The sequence below is a fragment of the Callithrix jacchus genome, chromosome 16, assembly GCF_049354715.1.
Source record: "Callithrix jacchus isolate 240 chromosome 16, calJac240_pri, whole genome shotgun sequence".
In the NCBI taxonomy this organism is placed as follows: domain Eukaryota; kingdom Metazoa; phylum Chordata; class Mammalia; order Primates; family Cebidae; genus Callithrix; species Callithrix jacchus.
Window position 1 is genome coordinate 33,040,836 of NC_133517.1, and position 18,031 is coordinate 33,058,866.

At 43.0% G+C, this 18,031-nt stretch overlaps 1 protein-coding gene across 1 annotated transcript in view; it reads left to right on the top strand.

Moving 5' to 3' along the window:
* The window catches only part of CDH17 (cadherin 17), an 80,551-nt gene that overhangs the window by 45,562 nt on the left and 16,958 nt on the right, over nucleotides 1-18,031 (top strand). The window contains exons 10-13 of the mRNA XM_002759081.6: nucleotides 2,914-3,129; nucleotides 6,676-6,752; nucleotides 8,972-9,163; nucleotides 16,688-16,932. Coding sequence (XP_002759127.1) covers nucleotides 2,914-3,129; nucleotides 6,676-6,752; nucleotides 8,972-9,163; nucleotides 16,688-16,932 — 730 coding nt within the window. The remainder of the gene's footprint in view (nucleotides 1-2,913; nucleotides 3,130-6,675; nucleotides 6,753-8,971; nucleotides 9,164-16,687; nucleotides 16,933-18,031) is intronic.

Sequence of the window (18,031 nt, forward strand, 5' to 3'; positions counted from 1 at the left end):
CTCTGATGCTGGCAGTCCTCCTGGTGCCTCTGGCAGCATGGAAGTTTCCTTTGGAGTGAGAGGAAGACAGTGTCCTCAGTTTTGTTGTATATTTGTGTGCCACAAAAGAAGTAGCACACGAATATAAATTTTCTTAGCAAAGCAATTTATTTCTATAGAAGGGTGCAGCTCACAGATGGAACAATGGTGAGCACACACCTAGACACGGGAGAGGAAGGGGTACTTATCCCTGACCGAGGTCACCCCTACTGTTGGGTTAGAACCCACAGTCTAGTCTAATTCCAATTGGCTATTTTAAAGGGAGCAGGGATATGAGCCAGAGTGGTGGGGTGGGTAGTTTGGCAGACAGGATGGTTACAGGCAGGTTAGAGCAGGTCAGAGCAGGTGACCGGAATGAGTCAGGACTGATCAGGGGACTGGGGGAACAGATGTGAACTACTGATTAGAACTGGTAGAAAAGTTTGTTTACTGAAATTACAGGGAAGTTAAACTTTAAAATGGAGAATTAAAGAATAAGAGAGCTGAACATGCTGACATACTGATTCTTTGAAGAAAAACTTGGGGTTCACTATATCTAACGGTTTCTTGCTCACCTGTTGAGGGGATAGGGCCACAGCAGGGCTGCTGAGACACCAGAAGACCACAGAATTGAGTAAGATGCTCTTTCATCCCAGCACACAGATACTTTTCCTGCAAGGGAATATGCATGCCATATGCACTAGATACATATTTTCTTCTGTCCTATTCCTTTCCATGGTCCCTGCGTGCATCCTGTGAGACATACCTTCATGTGTCCAGCTCCACTGTAGACATAACATAGGTACTTTCTTTTTCCTCCCCCAGTTCAAAACCAAAAAACTTCAAAATTTCCATATGTGCCAGTGGATGCAAACTGTGTCAGTGGATGGGGGGTGGGGTGTAACTCCAAGAATGGGATGAATTCAAGTTTGAGCTCCTATGTGGGATTCTTGCTGCATGTAAAGAGACCCACAATTCCTACCTCCCAGAGTAGAATGGTCTGGAACCTTCAGAACTCATCCAGAGCTGGGTACAGGACTAAGTCATAGCCATTGGCTTGTAGAACTCCCTGGACTGAAACTCTCACAGGAATAAAATACTTAGGACCACAAACTATGGCATGGCAGAGAGGATCCTACCTGGTCTCCGCCCCGTGCTGTCTTTGGGGTAGAGTCAGTCTCTGCAATTGATCCATGAAGTTGCTTAGAAGAAACCTAGGGTGGGCTTCTCTTTGTTTAGTGATTTTGCCATGTGTATTAGTGTCCTAGGGCTGCAGCAACGAACCACCACTAACTTGGTGGCTTAAAACCAAAGAAATCTGCTCCCTCCTAGTCCTGGAGGCTGGAAGTCTGAAATCAAGGTGCTAGCAGGGCCACGTTCTCCCCAGAGTCTCAAGGGGAGAATCTTTCCTTGCCTCTTCTGGCTTCTGTTGGCATCTGATGTTCCCTGGCTACTTAGGGTAGCATAACTCCAACTTCTGGCTTCTTCCTCCACATTACTTCCTGCTCTGTGTGCATCTCTGTGTTTCCCTTCTTACAGGCGCTCCTGTCACTGGATTTAGGCCTGCCTCTAAATCCAGAATTATTTCATCTGCAGATCCTTAACTAGTGACATCTGGGAAGACCCTATTTGCAAATAAGTCTCATGCTCAGGTTCTGGTAGACATGAAGTTTTGGGAGGGAGTACTAAGTGTTACAGGCTGAATGTATCCCCCCCTGCCCCCCAAATTATATGTTGAGGTCATAACCCTCTGTTCTAAACTGCATTGTCCTCTTTCTCCCCCAGATTCATACGGTGAAGTTCTAACCCCTAGTAGCTCAGAATGTGACTGTATTTGGAGATAAGGTTTTTAAGAGGTAATTAAGGTAAAATGTCCTTATAGTGGGTCCTAAACCAATATGACTGGTTTCCCTATAAGGGGAAATGTGGACATAGGGAGGCTCAGAAGGAAGGTGCTATGAAGGCACTGGGAGGAAAAGACAGCCACCCACAAGCCAAGGAGAAGGGCCTCAGGGGAAACCAACCCTAGTGACACCCTGATGACAGACTTCTGGGCTCCAGAACTATGAGAAAATAACTTTCTGTTGTTTAATCCTTGATGCTTAATGACAGCCCTGGCTAACTAATACACTATTCAACCCATTACATCGTTGGAAACAGGTTTATAACACTGGGAAAAATCCAGCTAAGGCAATGGATCACTCAGCAAGGCTAGTTTTACTTCCTGCAGGAAGGGTGCAACTCACCGGCAGTCTTGCCATGAGAGCACACCTGAACAGAGGAGACAGGGACATTTATAACGTTCATAACCTGACCTAATTGCCCTATTGCTTTGTCCAGTTTCCACTGGTTGGAATGGGGCCTTACATTCTATACTTGACCTGATTGGCTAAAAACTTAGAAATTTTCTAAAGAGGTAAAGGCAGAGGAGAACAAAGAAAAAGAGGAGGTAACTTGAGAAGTGCTTAGAGAAGGGATAACATTGCCAAATTAGGAAGAGGAATAAGCTATGACCTAAGACTTGCCTGGGTTTGTCCAGGCATGTCAGGGCAAATATCTAGGTTAAAGTGTAAGAAGTGCGAACATAGGATGCACTGATTTCTCAAGACTAACAGCTACTTTAAGATCATTAGCAAAAGCTTTAAAGTAAATTAATGTTTGAAGAAACTGTTATTTATTGATAATGAATTAGAAGGAAAGCTTTGAAGAGGAACCTTTTGTTTATTCTTATTTCCTACAACATGGTAGGATAGAACCAAAATAAATCTAAGAATGTTTGTCTGCTATCCAGAGTTATTCATGGTGTTTTCTAGGAATGTGCTTATCCAGCGAAACCATTTTAATAGATTACATGGAGCCTGTAATGGTTGGATTTCCTCCTTTTCTTCCTCATAGGTAGCAGTATCGGGACCCTTACCGCACGTGACAGGGATGAAGAAAACACTGCTAATAGTTTTGTAACCTACAGTATTGTGGAGCAAACTCCCAAACTTCCCATGGACGGACTCTTCCTAATCGAAAACTTTTCTGGAATGTTACAGTTAGCTAAACAGTCCTTAAAGAAGCAAGATACTCCTCACTATAACTTAACGGTAGCAGTGTCTGACAAAGGTTAGTATCACATCCGCTGTCTTGAGTACAAATCGTTCTTTTCCTTCTAGCTGTGACTTATTTGCCTGCTCTAAAGTCTGGGATGTTATAGAATGATGCCATTTATACATTCTTTGCTTCCTTTGTGAAACACACATAACACAGAGCTGTTGAACATTGTAACGGCCAGAGCTGCAGCTCAGGCACCACTGTTGTATCAGTTTGGGTCCTATGAGAAGCAGATGCTAAAAGGAGATTAAATGTACAAGGATTTTATTGGGGGTGAGGGAAGCCTATAAGAAAAAGTGGTGAAGGGCACAGAAAAGGCTGGGAGAGCCATCAGACCAAAATATAAGCCTGATGCTTGACCCTGAGTGAAGGGAGATGGGGAAGGAAGGAAGGCTGGTGGGAATGTCCTAGACTAGAACAGTCTGAGGAAAGCTCTGCACAGCTGTTGGGGAAACTAAAGTTGGCTGTCAAAGGAGTTCAGTGTCTTTGAGAATGAGCCTAAGGAGCCTTACCATCACTGCTCTTCTCAGTGACTGGCTGTGGACAGCCCAGGGAAGGGAGGTCTCAGTGCGAATGTGGTAGTGGATTTCAGAGCACAGCAGTGGGCTGTCGTCAGTTAACATCTGCCAGGCACATTCTGCAGACCCTGATCACAAACGGGAAAACTAATTGTATTTCCCAATTCTTGCTTTCAGACTGAAAGGGCTCTACTGTATGAAAGTGGAGGAGAAGTGCATCTTTCAGGAAGTTCTGTCTTATCCTTTCAGCTTCTATTTGGCCATTTGACACCATCAGGAGACATTCTTCCCTATACTCCTTAAACAATTGCAGAGCATGTGGTTCTTAATCTCCATTGGGTCACAAGAACCTTTGAGAATCTGATAAAAACTGTGCATTCTCAATCAATTGCACACATTGTTAAACAAATGTGCACAGACAGACAAAATACCTGGATTCAAAGACAGACTCATTTCAAGGGCACTCAGATCCCTAGATGGTCCTTTGAGTTGATTCTCAGTGAATCTTCAGTTACCATATAATTCAGTAATTGTTCGGCTGGCAGGCACAGACTGACACAGGTATGGAGAACGAACAAATGTTTCACACTGTGCTCCACATTTCTCTCCTTTACAGGAATATTGAGATACTAAGCAGAACCCAGGTTTAGTAGGTCCCCAATGCAGAATGTTTGAAACCCAGTAATCTGACAAATATTCAGGCCCTAATATTTGTCTAGCATTATGTTAAGAGATAAAACAGATGTAAGTATAATAAATCTTCCCTATCCACGATGGGCTAACACTTTCACATTATTAGCAGTCCATTCCTTCAGCAGCTATTTGAGGCACCATGCAAGGTACTGGGGAGACATAGATGACTCTGTCCTTAGGGAGCACTCATTCTGGTAGAGGAGATGGACGCATGAGTCATTAAAATTGCAGGGAACTGTACCAGGTAGCCCATGAAGGAAGTGACTCAGTGGAGGGAGAGAACAGGTACAGCTTTCTGGAAGAGGTGTCTCTGAGCTGGGCTTTGAAGGATGAATGTGACAAGTTACAAAATCATGTAGGGCTTATGGGAGAGTGGGGATCCATGTGGAAATGCATGGGGACCTGCAGAAATTGGAAGATAGAGTTTAAAATGGAAATCAGATTACAAATGGTTTATTTGCATGAGTACATCTATAGAAATTATGGACCAGATTATAAAATATATTCAAATCTGTGTGTATGTTGATATAACTAAACATCTGTGCACTACAGAAAATTAGAGACTAGGCTATAAAACACAGTTTTACATAAAACCAGCAAGGGCCTTTTACCCAGAAGGCCCACTGCTGGCCAAACAATGTGTGTGCAGAGCGGTGAGCCAGGTGATTCTGGCTCTGGCACCACTCCCGTCTTCAGCCATTCTTGTTGTCTACGAACGTTCTGAGAACCAGCTTTAACTTTAATCAATATCCACTTGCTTGTAATTGGGTTGTAAATAGATTCTGCTCCTGGGATCATGTCCAGTACATTGAGCACCAGCTCTAGAATTAAATTACCTGGGAATATTAGGATGCCAGCAGGAAATGGAGGCTCCCCTCAAAGAGTTTAAAGAAGGGATTATTTGCAAAGGTTGTGGGCAGGGTTGAGGGAAACCAACAGGAGGTGTGAAGCACAGTGAGCAGCACTTTCTGCCCTAAAACCTGAAGGAGCCAGTGAAGGGAACATCCCCCAAAGGACCAAGGCCTGTGCCTGTCACTAGAAGAGGGCTGTTGGCAACAGGAACATGACACCCTCAGCCACGCTCCTCCTGTCCTCCCTCCAGTCTCTTGCCAGGCCTCCCATTGGCAGAACCCAACTGTTACTTACCCTCAAGGCGAGGAGGTGCTTTGATGCAGTTCATAAGGTCAGCCCCTTGGGCTATGGAGCAGACAGAGGAATGGACAGTGGTTGCAAGGGCAAAGGGAGCCTCTGGGTTTGAATCCTGGCTCCACCACTAGTTAGTTGTGTGACCCTGGTAACGTTACCCGAACATCTCTGTTGCCTGGCTTCCTCATCTGTTAAATAAATGGGAATGACAATAGCCCCTATATCATGAAGTTATCATGAAGATGAATGAATAGCTCAGGTAAAGCAATACAGTTGCTGGTATATAGAGGCCGCTAACAATTGTATTATGATGAAAACCTCAGTTCTGTTATATTCACATTTTATAGATGAACTGTTTATCTGTCACATATATGCTAAGTGACAGAGCCAGAGTCCAAACAGTGAATTCCAGCCCAGACTCTTAACCATCATACAGTGCAGTACACCTCGGTTAGAACAATAGCAAGCCAACAAAGAACCTGTCATTTTGTTTCTCGTTCTTTCTCCCCCAGGCATCCTGTCCCTGCCTGCACTCCACACACATTTGGAATCTAGCTGAAGCTGCTATCTCCCTAGGTCTTGGAATTGTGAAACCCATCCTTGAAAGCCTGGGTGATTTCTCCAGGGTTCCAGGAGCTACCTCTGTCCTCACCTTGCTTCCTGCAGGCTGGGCAGCCAGACTTGTGAAGAGGCCAATTGTACCGGTTCCTCCCTTACTTGGAGAGGAGAGAGCAGGCCCTTGAACCTCCCCACCAAGAAGGCAGAGCAGATGTAGAATGGATGTGTTCAGAGAAGGAGAGACAGCCACTGGGATGCTCAGAGAAGGCTTTCTGGAAGGAGGGTTTTGCTCTGGACTTTGAAGATTACATAAGTTTCGTTAGTCAGAAAAAGACTGCTTCACAAAAAGAAGCCATCTTGCTCAGGAACAAACCTTACCTAACCTTACTTAGGAAGATGGCAGGTGGACAGCAATGAAAAACCCAGAAAAATTTCTCTTAGATCTATCTTTAGCCACCCTGCCCCACACTTGGTCAGCCCACTTGGGTACAGGTAGAAAGCAGATAACCCACTCTCTGCATAAATTGCATGTCAATTGCAAAATTGTGGCTACTTCACTTGCCAAAGTATTTTCTTGTGGATTTCTGATTTTAATGCATGATTTCCAGTGAAAATTTCTATGACCTATGACTTTGATTTTCAGATTTCAAGACCCTTTGTTCTGTGCAAATCAATGTTATTGACATCAATGATCAGACCCCCATCTTTGAAAAATCAGACGTGAGTAGTTGTCATTGTTTGTTTTTTCTTTACTTTGTTCATATTACTTGACCCCTTCTTCTGGGGTCAAGTAGTTAGGAAAGTAGTTAGGAAAAATGCCAGGCTTAACGGGTGAGCTTGGTCAGTTCACCAATAACCCCGATGCCATCTTCAGTGGAATTCTTCGGGGAACACTAACATTTACTGTTATAGGTGTCTGGGAACATCTGTTTATAAACTCCTGCCAACAACTCATTTATTCCAAGGGCTGCTTAAAAACAACCATAATCTTTGTCAAATTGAAAAAAGTTGAGTGGCAGCTTGCAGGTTGTCATTATATATTTATGTGTATTAGGACAATAAATAGATTACTTCTAGGTCTCAAGTATTTTTGGTCAAAAATTTAATATTTGGAATATTGGCAATTTAATTTGTAATAATTGGGTAAGAGAAAGGGAGAAGAAAAAATGAATCTCTGATGTAAGCCAAAGAAAAATGTGCCCAAGACATTTGAGAGAATTAGAATTGGACAGAAAGTAAAAAATCAGTTGAGAACCTCAAGAAAAATACAAATTACTATTTTCTTGTCATTGATATGGACTTCAGACTTGGTGATGACTTTATCATTGTTTCCCTTAGGAGGGAAGTCCCCACTTATTTATTCTGAAGGAGCAAGAAGCTCATTTGACTAGACTGTTATGTCATGTTTAAAATTAGTTATGAGGCAGCCCAGAGCCTTGTGATGATGTTCATAAATGAAAACAGGGACAAGGCTGTGACAAAGAAGGGAATTGATTTATGAGGGGGATGGGGGTGGGAAGAGGTGTGAGTGGACATGTCTTGTATAACAGGCACTGAGGTTCAGCAGCAAATAAAGAACCCATGTCTTCTCAGCCTCCATTCTCTTGGAGGCTTCCTAACTTTATGACCTCTTGCCTTTCATTGAGACAGTGTTTTTTTAGATTGAGGGTAAGAATCCGGTACTTGGTGTCTCACAGATGAAATACTTATCTAGAGAGAGTGAACCTACTTCTTTCAATGCTGTGATCCTCTCTCCTGAACCCAACTTATAACCCTCTTTAGGATCGTGATGCCAAGAGAGATGATCTAGAAGATTTTTAGCAGAGTGGGAGATGGTCTAGGCCAGTGTTCAAGAGCACAGGCTTTGGAGTTGCACAAACATGGCTTTGAATCCCAATCTTGTGACCCACTAGCTGTGTGACCCTCAGTGGGTTTAACTTCTCCAAGCCTTTGCTCCTCATACATGGAGATGGTAACATAACTACTCCATAGGGTGTTTTGTTGCTTTTCCTTATTGAGCACTTGCTATGTGCCAGGCATTTAGAAGCTCTACATGTATTGTCTCCCTTAATGCCCACAGCAAACATGAAGTCGGTTCTATTATCATTGTCTACATTGTATAGATGATAAAGCTGACACTCAAAGAAGTGAAGTAACGCCAGGCACGGTGGCTCACACCTGTAATCCCAGCACTTTGGGAGGCAGAGACGGGCAGATCATGAGGTCAAGAGATTGAGACCATCCTGGCCAACATAGTGAAATCCGTCTCTACTAAAATATAAAAATTAGCTGGGTGTGGTGATGTGCATCTGTAGTCCCAGCTACTTGAGAGGCTGAGGCAGGAGAATTGCTTGAACCTGGGAGGTGGAGGTTGCAGTGAGCCAAGATCACACCACTGCACTCCAGCCTGGTGCTTGGTGACAAAGCGAGACTCTGTCTCAGATAAAAAAAAAAAAAAATGAAGTAACTTGCTTCAAGCCACCCAAATAATAAGAAGCAAGCCTATGATTCATGTTCAGGCTGTTTAAAGTTCAAGCTTTTAATCAACCTCTATCCCTTTGTTGATTCCAGAATTAATTAAATAATGTATATAAAGTCCCTACCACATGATAGATGCTCCATACATGGTGGCTATTTATATCATTACTACTACATTAATTAAGTTATTAAACAAATTGGAGATGGGAGGGGGAATTTGTTTTAGAATCCAACCAGTAGCTCTCTGAGATACTGTGTTCTTTGGTACAATGGATATCAGCTCATGAGTATGAGCTGTTAAAATCAACTGCAACATATTCATCAATAGGAAGAAACTTGCCCCATGAAGACTGATGCAAACTGTGGCTTGTGTTTATTCTGAAACCAGAGAGAGAAGTTTGTCCTTTGGCTTTGATGACAAAAAACCTTCTCATTATTTCCTTCTCCCATTTTCTCCATAGTATGGAAACCTGACTCTCGCTGAAGATACCAATGTTGGGTCCACCATCTTAGCCATCCAGGCCACGGATGCTGATGAGCCATTTACTGGGAGTTCTAAAATTCTGTATCATATCATAGAGGGAGACAGTGAGGGACGCCTGGGGGTTGACACAGATCCCCACACCAACACGGGACATGTCATAATTAAAAAGGTAAACAGCCCGTTTATTTAATAGAATTTAGTATAAGTGTGTTCCATGCAATATTTGGGACACACTTATACTAAAAAGTTGTTTGTTATGTATCTGAACTTCAAGTCTAACTAGGTGTTCTATGTTTTTATTTGCTAAATCTGCCAGCCCTGCAAGGGGTCAGGAATGGCACTGAGGGGCTCCCTTTCACTTCCCCCTTTGCAAATGTGAGGTGTTGGGTTGGATGACCTGCTGTAAATGCTTTATTGTTATGTGCCAGGCAGAGATGCCTCTTGAATAATGACACTGCTGGGTCTCCTTTCAAGGTTTAATAGACAAGTTTCTTTTCAGTCCCCCTCCCTGCTGCTTTACTTTCATGTTTTACTGTATGGCTGAACTCGTTCATCTTTTACTGTATTGCTAGACTCTTGTTCTGTCTCTCCCTCTTTAAGGACTGGGTAATCTGGAGTCAAAGCCTTAATTACCTTGGTTCCTGTCTCTTTGTACAGGATCCTTCTAACCCTCCCTCAGTCTACTCCTGTCCCTTGCCACATACACCTGAATCTTGACTCTTTTCTCTATGGCTGCCTCATCTGTGTAAGAGCATGTCATAGGTTTACCGGATGACTCAGTTGGAAGCAGCACTCAATGCCATCCAGTGTACTTACAGTTAAGATACTTTCCTAGGGAAAAGAGTAAAACCTTGCTGTTAAAAATGGTCGGAGAGAAACTGCAAGGGCAGCTAATTGTTTAAGGTTTGCAGCACAGTGTGCTAGAAGCTGCAAAAGAAAGCTCTGGAGTACAGTTTTGAGCCAGAATAGAAGAAAACTGAAGGTAGAGCCTAACGATGAAGACAAAATAGAATAATTTCACAGAAAATGGACAGAAGCACAGAGAAAAAAGCATGAGTGCTTGAAGCAAGCCCTCGGACAGAGTCTTGAAATTCTGATCCCATTGTTATCAGACATTCCAGCTCGAACCAAGGGCCCTGCTGCATTTCAGCAGAGAGGTTTCTATGGACCAGCTGAAAGCCTTGGCCTCGTGTGTGAGTCAGACATTTGGAAAAGGCACCGTGACAACCTCCCATTGTGCTCATAGTGGTCTACATGGAGAAAAGAAAGGATAAAAGAAAGGGCAGTTTTCAGAACTTGCAGTGGGTTGATGTGTTCTTTTGCAGGTGATGGGGACTAGCTTTCTTCTATCCTTTTGCAGGACCAGAGTGTTCAGAACCACTGTGTGAATAATTTTTAAAAGTTTAAACTAGGAATCTAAGGAAGATAGAGGCCTATCTATCCCAGTATGACCAAGGCCCACATGTCATCTTTTTTTAAACAATGGTCTAACTTGGACATTTGTGGTTAATGGGCCCTTTTAGGGAGATGTTGGCACCTACCTCAATGATTAGCGGTGGGTGAGAGCTGTAAGTATCCTCCCTTGCAATCTGACATGAGAGGTATGCTATAGTAGAGTAGGCCCCTGACCAAACTTTGTCACATCCTTATTTTGTATGTGGTTCTATTTCAAGTGTCTAGAATGTCTCTTGGCATACAGGTTAAATAAATATTGCTTGACTTAATGAATAAATGAATTCTGTCCCATATAGAATTATTAACAAGCAGACACATAAGTGATCATCCAACCTGTGCTTTAGGCCTGTGACATCTCAGTTCTCTGTCCCTTGGGCACTGTGATAGCAATTCCTTAAGCCAGTGGATTTGTTCAACCATTCAGAGGTGAGTGATAACTGGCAGAACAGAACCGAGCCCTGGAACTCTGCAGGGTACAATCTGCTGGTCAGGCCAGATGTTTATACTCCTGTTCACAATGACTAGGGGATACACTACACTTTTAACCAAATAGCATTTTTTTTTTTTTTTAACACATACATGCCACAATCATGGCTCACTGCAGCCTCAATCTCCTGGGCTTGAGCAATCCTCCCACCTCAGCCTCCTGAGTAGCTGGGACCACAGGCGTGTGCCACCACACCCAGCTAATTTTTTATCTTTGTAGAGATGGGGTCTCCTTATGTTGCTCAGGCTGGTTTTGAACTCCTGGGCTCAAATGATCCACCTGCCCCTCAGCCTCCCATGGTGCTGGGATTACAAGCATGAGCCACTGAGCATGGCCCAAAGTGCATATCTCAGATACCACTCATATCACCAAGAAAATTTATTTGTAAGATCACTTTGCTAATTAACAAACCTAGTTCTGATTGAGATAGCGCTGGCTGAAGGACTATCATAGCTACCTCTGGGATATAGCTCTCTGATTAGGTTCTCTCAGATGCTAAGCAACAGTCAGCCCTTGGCTGTGGATTCTTGATTAGGATACACCAAATGTTAGCCAATTCCCCCCTAGGATATGGAATAAAAGCATAACAAATGTATGTATTCATACTATTTGTTATTGAAGTGTTTTAAATTAATTATAGACTGTATAATATGGTTTCTATGTATGGCTTTGTCTTCTAAATCCTTGCCTATTAAGCCATAAAGGGACTGCCACTGTTCAGAACCACTGTGTTAATAATTTTTAAAAGTTTAAACTAAGTTTGTTAAACACAATTATATCACTTACATTTCATCTGAATTACAGATGTGCTAATCAAGGTAAAATTCACTGAGGGGCTCATATATGGCAACTGTAGTCCATTTCCATTAAACTCTCTTTTGCTTCTCCCACTGGCTCTAAGGGAGGCAGAGATTCAGGCCCACAGCAAGGTATAGTCAGGCCTTCTGGTGATGGCAGAGCTGGCAACTTGACTCCAGGCCTCCAGCTTCTCTCAGGAAATAATTTCTGGGAGGCCTGGTGTTGCCACTTACTAGCTTGTGGCCTTGACCAAATGCTGTGCTCTCTCAGGTCCCAGTTTTCCAATTTGTAAAAATGGGTAAAATGGTAGCACCTTTCTAGTAAGGGTGTTGAATAATTAAATGCAAAAATACATATGTAGTTCCTAACACAGCACCCAGAAGGTTGCAAGCTTAATAAACATGTGGCATCACTTGATTCTAATTAATCATAGCCAGGATTCTATCTGTGGACAGGTATGCTTTCCCCTGTCGCCTACAGGGGCCAAACTTGCCTAATTCAAGAGTCAAATGGTGCATACTGAGGACTGCGGCCTTAGCCTCTCAAGGGGAAAGCCTGGAAATGACTAATTTTGGCAAGTGCCCAAAGTGATGCTTCAGATTAAACAAGTGTCAGAAATGCTCCCTGCTCTGCATTTACTGCTGCCCAAACTCCAGCCTCTCATGTGGTTGGTTGTCATGCTCTCAGGACCAAATGTGTATCATGAGCGGGAAAGCTATTTCTTTGAGCCCCGCCTGGCTCAACAACTCTCCTGGGATCCTGCTTCTTGAAATTCAGGGTTCTGCCTCTTTTTTTTTTTTTTTTTTAAACTTGAAAATTTTGCCACTTCTCCACTATGGCTGATCCTTTTGAATTCTCAGTTCACTAGCTATTTTTAACCAGCCCAAGTGTCATCTGGAAAACTCATGTGCGCACTTTGATCTCTCATCAGTGACCACTGGTGAAAATGGTAAATATCCCAGTCTCAAGCCCTCTCCTTCAGCACTTTCTTTGTCTCCAGGTTGAATCTGAGTCACTAGGTTTGGCCTTTCAAGCAGTTGTGTGCACAAAAGGAATCGTGGTATGAGCAGGTTTTTTCAGCGAACTGGAATACATCTTGCTAGATGGGACTGACTTGCCTTGGCTTTGCAGTCATATCCCCATGTCATGAAACAAAATGCATGTGGCCAGACAAGGCTTGCTCTTGGTTCAGCTCTGCTGATCACCATTTGCTAGTTTGGCATCTTCCATTTCTAATGATTTCTCCAGATTTGGTTTGGTGTTTTTTCCAGGTGTGGAAGTTACATGGACAGAATTCTCATGGCAGCCTGCTGCTTTTCATTCATTCATCCAACCTGTGTTTAGGGAGTGCTGACATTGACTCCTGGCTGGTCTCCCAGCCCAGTGTGGATCACCTCAAATCCATCCCCCACGCAGCTGCTCCTGGAGTGCTTTCTAAAACACAGATCTGACGTTGTTAGTCAAGGATGAAGTTCCAACTCCTCAGCTTGCCATACAGTCTTCTCTTTCCATGCTCAGCCTCACACATTCTCTTCTGGTAACACAGGCGGCTTCTCATTTGCACACACACACAGTGTCTCATTTCTTTAAACCCTTGTCTCTGGGGCCACAGTGATGGGATGGGGAAAAGCCAGGAGGGTGCTTAGGACCTGCTTGGTAGTGAAGATGGATGCACATGCTTTGCTTGAGCATATGGACGTCTGTGCTGCCTGCCTTGGCCTGAACTTAGCTGGACTAGCTAGGAACAGAGAGTTGTGTCCTTTGTCCCCATCACAAGTTCATTCTGGGGGCTGCTGCCTTCCTGCTTGGTCTACTAGGCTTTTATCTGAACTGGGCAGTTCTGCTGTCATCTCCTGGGACAGGGAGTGGGTCCCTGTGAGTCAGAAACTTCAGCTTGCTCCCCTTACCCCCGCTCCAGGGGAGAAGCCCTAATTGAACCATGGATCATGGGTAGTGATCATGAGGTCATTGAAGGCCAAGCCCTGCAGACAGAGTAGGTGCTTATCACCATGAACAACCTCTTTTGTCACACTTAGCTGGCTTACGTGATTTTATATCTTACATATTTGAATGAATTTCAATTGCTTCTCCTATCTCAAATGATCTGATTCCCACCCTTCCACGTGAAAAATCGTCTCACAGCACTTATGAACTAGAGTGTGAGTCACGACGGTGTGTGTTGTTGCATGCATGGGGGGAAAGGCGTTCTGGAGGGTGAGGATGTTCTCCAGAATCTCCTCTCCATGAAAGCCCTCAAGGACCAGGCCTTTCTGCTGTTTGTATTTCCTGACTGGCCCACTATGGGCACTGCGTGCTGGGGAAGAGATGAGAAGCAAAGATGAATATGACGTGGTTCTTCCTCTCACAGAGCTTAGGGTCAGTGAAGATCTAAAATAGATCAACAGTTAGATCTGTTAGGTGCTACGAGACTGCAGAGGATATGCAGCTTGTCGGTTTGAGGATTGAATGTAGGTAGGGATCAGGAAGACATGGAGAGGACAGCAGTGAGCCCACTCCTGAAGAGCTGGGGGAGTACTCTTGGGTAGCCCTAACTGTTCAGTTCTGCCTCATATGAACCCAGAATTGGTTCCTTGATGTTCATTCCTGGTTCCATCTGGCATTTCTTCAGCAGATCATTCGTCATCTCCATTTCCCTCTCCCATTCTCTATGGGTTTAAAAATCGTTGATTTGGGGGCTTGAGTTTTGAGGCCCCTGGAAAGTTATTTCCCATAAGAAATGGAAATCTGTATGTAAGCATTTCCCAAGCTGTCACCTGAGAACTGTCTTGGAGCATCAATAAATTCCTGTTGAATAAATGAATTATCCCACAGCCAAATAAATTTGAGGCATTCCATGTTCCAATTCCTCTTCTAAGACACATTAGCATAGTGCAAGCTCTGATAAGTCCTGCAGAAAAGTACTTTTTCATGGCTCTGTAATCATTCTGAGAAGGCTTTTGCTGACACTGGATTGAGAACCACTTCTATGAAAGTTTGTCTTGTTTATAATTGACAAATAATTGTATAGGAGTACAATGTGTTTTGAAATAGGCATACATTGTGGAACGGCTAATTAGAGCTAACTAGCATCTGCATGACCTCACATACTTACCATTTTTTTGATGAAAACACAATCTACTCTCAGTGATTTTAAAGTATACACTATATTGTTGTTAACTATAGTTACTACATTGTACAATAGGTCTTTTAAACTTATTCCTTCTGAGTGAAATTTTGCAAGCTTTTACCAGCACCTCCCCAGGCTCCTCACGCCCCAGCTCCTGGTAATCACCATCCTACTCTCTAAGTTCAACACTTTAGATTCCATATACAAGTGAGAACATGTGGTATTTGTCTTTTCATGCCTGGCTTATTTTGCTTACCATAATATCCTCCAGGTTTATCCATGTTATCACAAATGACAGAACTTCCTTCATTTTTAAAGCTGAATACTATTTCTTTGTGTGTGTGTGTATCACATTTTGTTTATCCATTTGTTGTTGGGCAATTGGGCTGCTCCATGTCTTTGCTATTATGAATAATGCTGCAGTGAACATAGAAGTGAGGATTTCTCTTTGACATGCCGACCTTATATACCCAGTAGTGGGATTGCTGGATCATATGGTAGTTTTATTTTTAATTGTCTGAGGTTCTTCCATGCTGTTTTCCACAGTGGCTCTTGTAATTTACATTCTCACCAACAGTGTACAGGGTTCCCTTTTCTCCACATCCTCGCCAATGTTTGTTTTTTGTCTCTCTGATGCTAGTCATTCTAACAGGTGTGAGGTGACAGCTCATTGGGGTTTTAATTTGCATTTCTTTAATGATGAGTAATGAGCATTTTTTCATATACCTGTTGGCTACTTATATGTCTTCTTTTGAGAAATGACTATTCAGGTCCTTTGTCTACACTTTTAAACAGGTTGTTTTCTTGCTACTGAGTTGTTTGAGTTCCTTAAATTTTTTTTTGTTCACCCTTTTTCAAAAGTGTATTTGCAAATACTTTCTCCCAGTATGTAAGTTGCCTCTTCACTGTTTCCTTTGCTATGTGGAAGCTTCTTAATTTGAAGCAATACAATTTGTTTATTTTTGCTTTAGTAGTCTGTGCGTTTGGGGTCACACCTGAAAGATCATTGCTAGGCTAGGCATAGTGACTCATGCCTATAATCCCAGCATTTTGGGAGGCCACAGCGGGCAGATCACTTGACATCAGGAATTTGAGAACAGCCTGACCAACATGGCAAACTCTGATCTCTACTAAAAGTAAAAGAATGAGTTTCCTCTCTCCATCTCAAGAAATGCTTTGCCCTTCTGTCACAGGATAGCACAAAGTCCTCAACAGGGGCTGGTGCCATGTTCTTGGGCTTTCCAGCCTCTAGAACTGGGAGCCAAATAAACTTCCATTCCAGCTATGTATGGTGGTTCATGCCTGTAGCTCCAGCACTTTGGGAGGCTGAGGTTGGCAGATTGCTTGGGGTCAGGAGTTTGAGACCAGCCTGGCCAATCTGGTGAAACCCCACCTCCACTAAAAATACAAAAATTAACTGGGTACGGCGACTACTCGGGAGGCTGAGGCAGGAGAATCACTTGAACAAACCTGGAAGGCAGAACTTGCAGTGAGCCAAGATCTCACCACTGCATTCAAGGCTAGGTGACAGAGTGTGAGGTTCCATCTCAAAAATAAAAAATAGTAAAAGATCATTGCCAAGACCAATGTCAGAAAGTTTTCTTCTAGTGGTGTTATAGTTTTAGTCTTATGTTTTAGTCTGTAATCTATTTTGAGTTGATTTTCATATATGGTATGAGATAGTCTAATTTCATTCTCTTGCATGTGAATATCCAGTTTTCCCAATATCATATGTTGAATATAGGAGAGTCTAAGAAGCATAGGGAATGAATCTTTTAAGGGAGCTAATCACGCCCAAAATAATTTTCTCTTTTTTTCCTACACAGCCTCTTGATTTTGAAACAGCAGCTGTTTCCAACATTGTGTTCAAAGCAGAAAATCCTGAGCCTCTAGTGTTTGGTGTGACGTACAATGAAAGTTCTTTTGCCAAGTTCACGCTTATTGTGACAGATGTGAATGAAGCACCTCAGTTTTCCCAACATGTATTCCAAGCAAAAGTCAGTGAGGATGTAGCTATAGGCACTAAAGTGGGCAATGTGACTGCCAAGGATCCAGAAGGTCTGGACATAAGGTAAGGGTGGCAGGCCTGGCTGCGTGGTCACCGAAGCCAGTGGGGAGGAGGAGGAGCTGGCCTGTACTGACTCTAGGGTTGACCAGCACAGCATACCCAATAATGATGAGCTTGGCCTTGGTTTAGGAAGGTGTCAACCCCTGGGGGTCATTCCAAGGAATGGTAGTTCATCAATAAGCACCCAGGCTCAGACAAGTGGGAAGCAGTGTGAGATTCCATTCCAGCCCGTGTGCTTCAGGTCCCAGCTGAGAGCTGGATGCTTCAGGAGGTGAGGTTCACCTCTGTGAGACTAGATGAACCAGAACCTGTGTCTGAGCCAGTTATCTGGACTGGGGCTTAGGGAAGGGTTCCAGCCTCAAAGGCATATTGGAGTTCTAGACAGAGACACAAAGCCCACAGATCAGGCCACCTTACAGGGCTGAGAGAATCTTCTGGATATAGGATACATAGGTTCCTTGGCTCCAAATAGCTGGTCTGGGGCACCCCTGGAGAAGCTGGTGTTCTGGCTGAGGTGGCTAAACAAAATGTGTAAATATATCCATCTTAGCAATCCCGCTTTTTGTTCAGTTCAGTAGGACCCACACAGATTTGCCTTAAAAAGTACAACGATGATTAATTTAAGATATATACATTTGTATATATCTGTATAGTACCTATAAAATCTTTAAGTTCATATAGTTAATAAGTACATAGATAAGACTTGAGCTCAGATCTTTTTCTATTATTGTGCAACATTACACTGCCTGTCTATGGGATGAAAAATATTTCAGCATGACTTAAATCACACATTACACTGCCTCTCAATGGTTTTGAATGACAGACAATTCCTTAAGTTTCTCTAAACATCTGGAGGGAGTCTTGCCTCCCATTGAGCTGTCCTTCAGGCACTCAGATTCATGTCTGAGACCTTTATCTGATCATTGAAAAGTAAGGTTACCACCTATAGTTTTACTCTTTAACTACTGTAGTTCTATAGAGAAGAAAGAACAATAGAGGGTATATGCTGTGGTTTAGTGTAGGTACTACTGAGTCAAAAAGTATGAGAAGACACAAAACGTTATAATGTTTACAACCATTTATTTAACAGAAGCTCCTACCT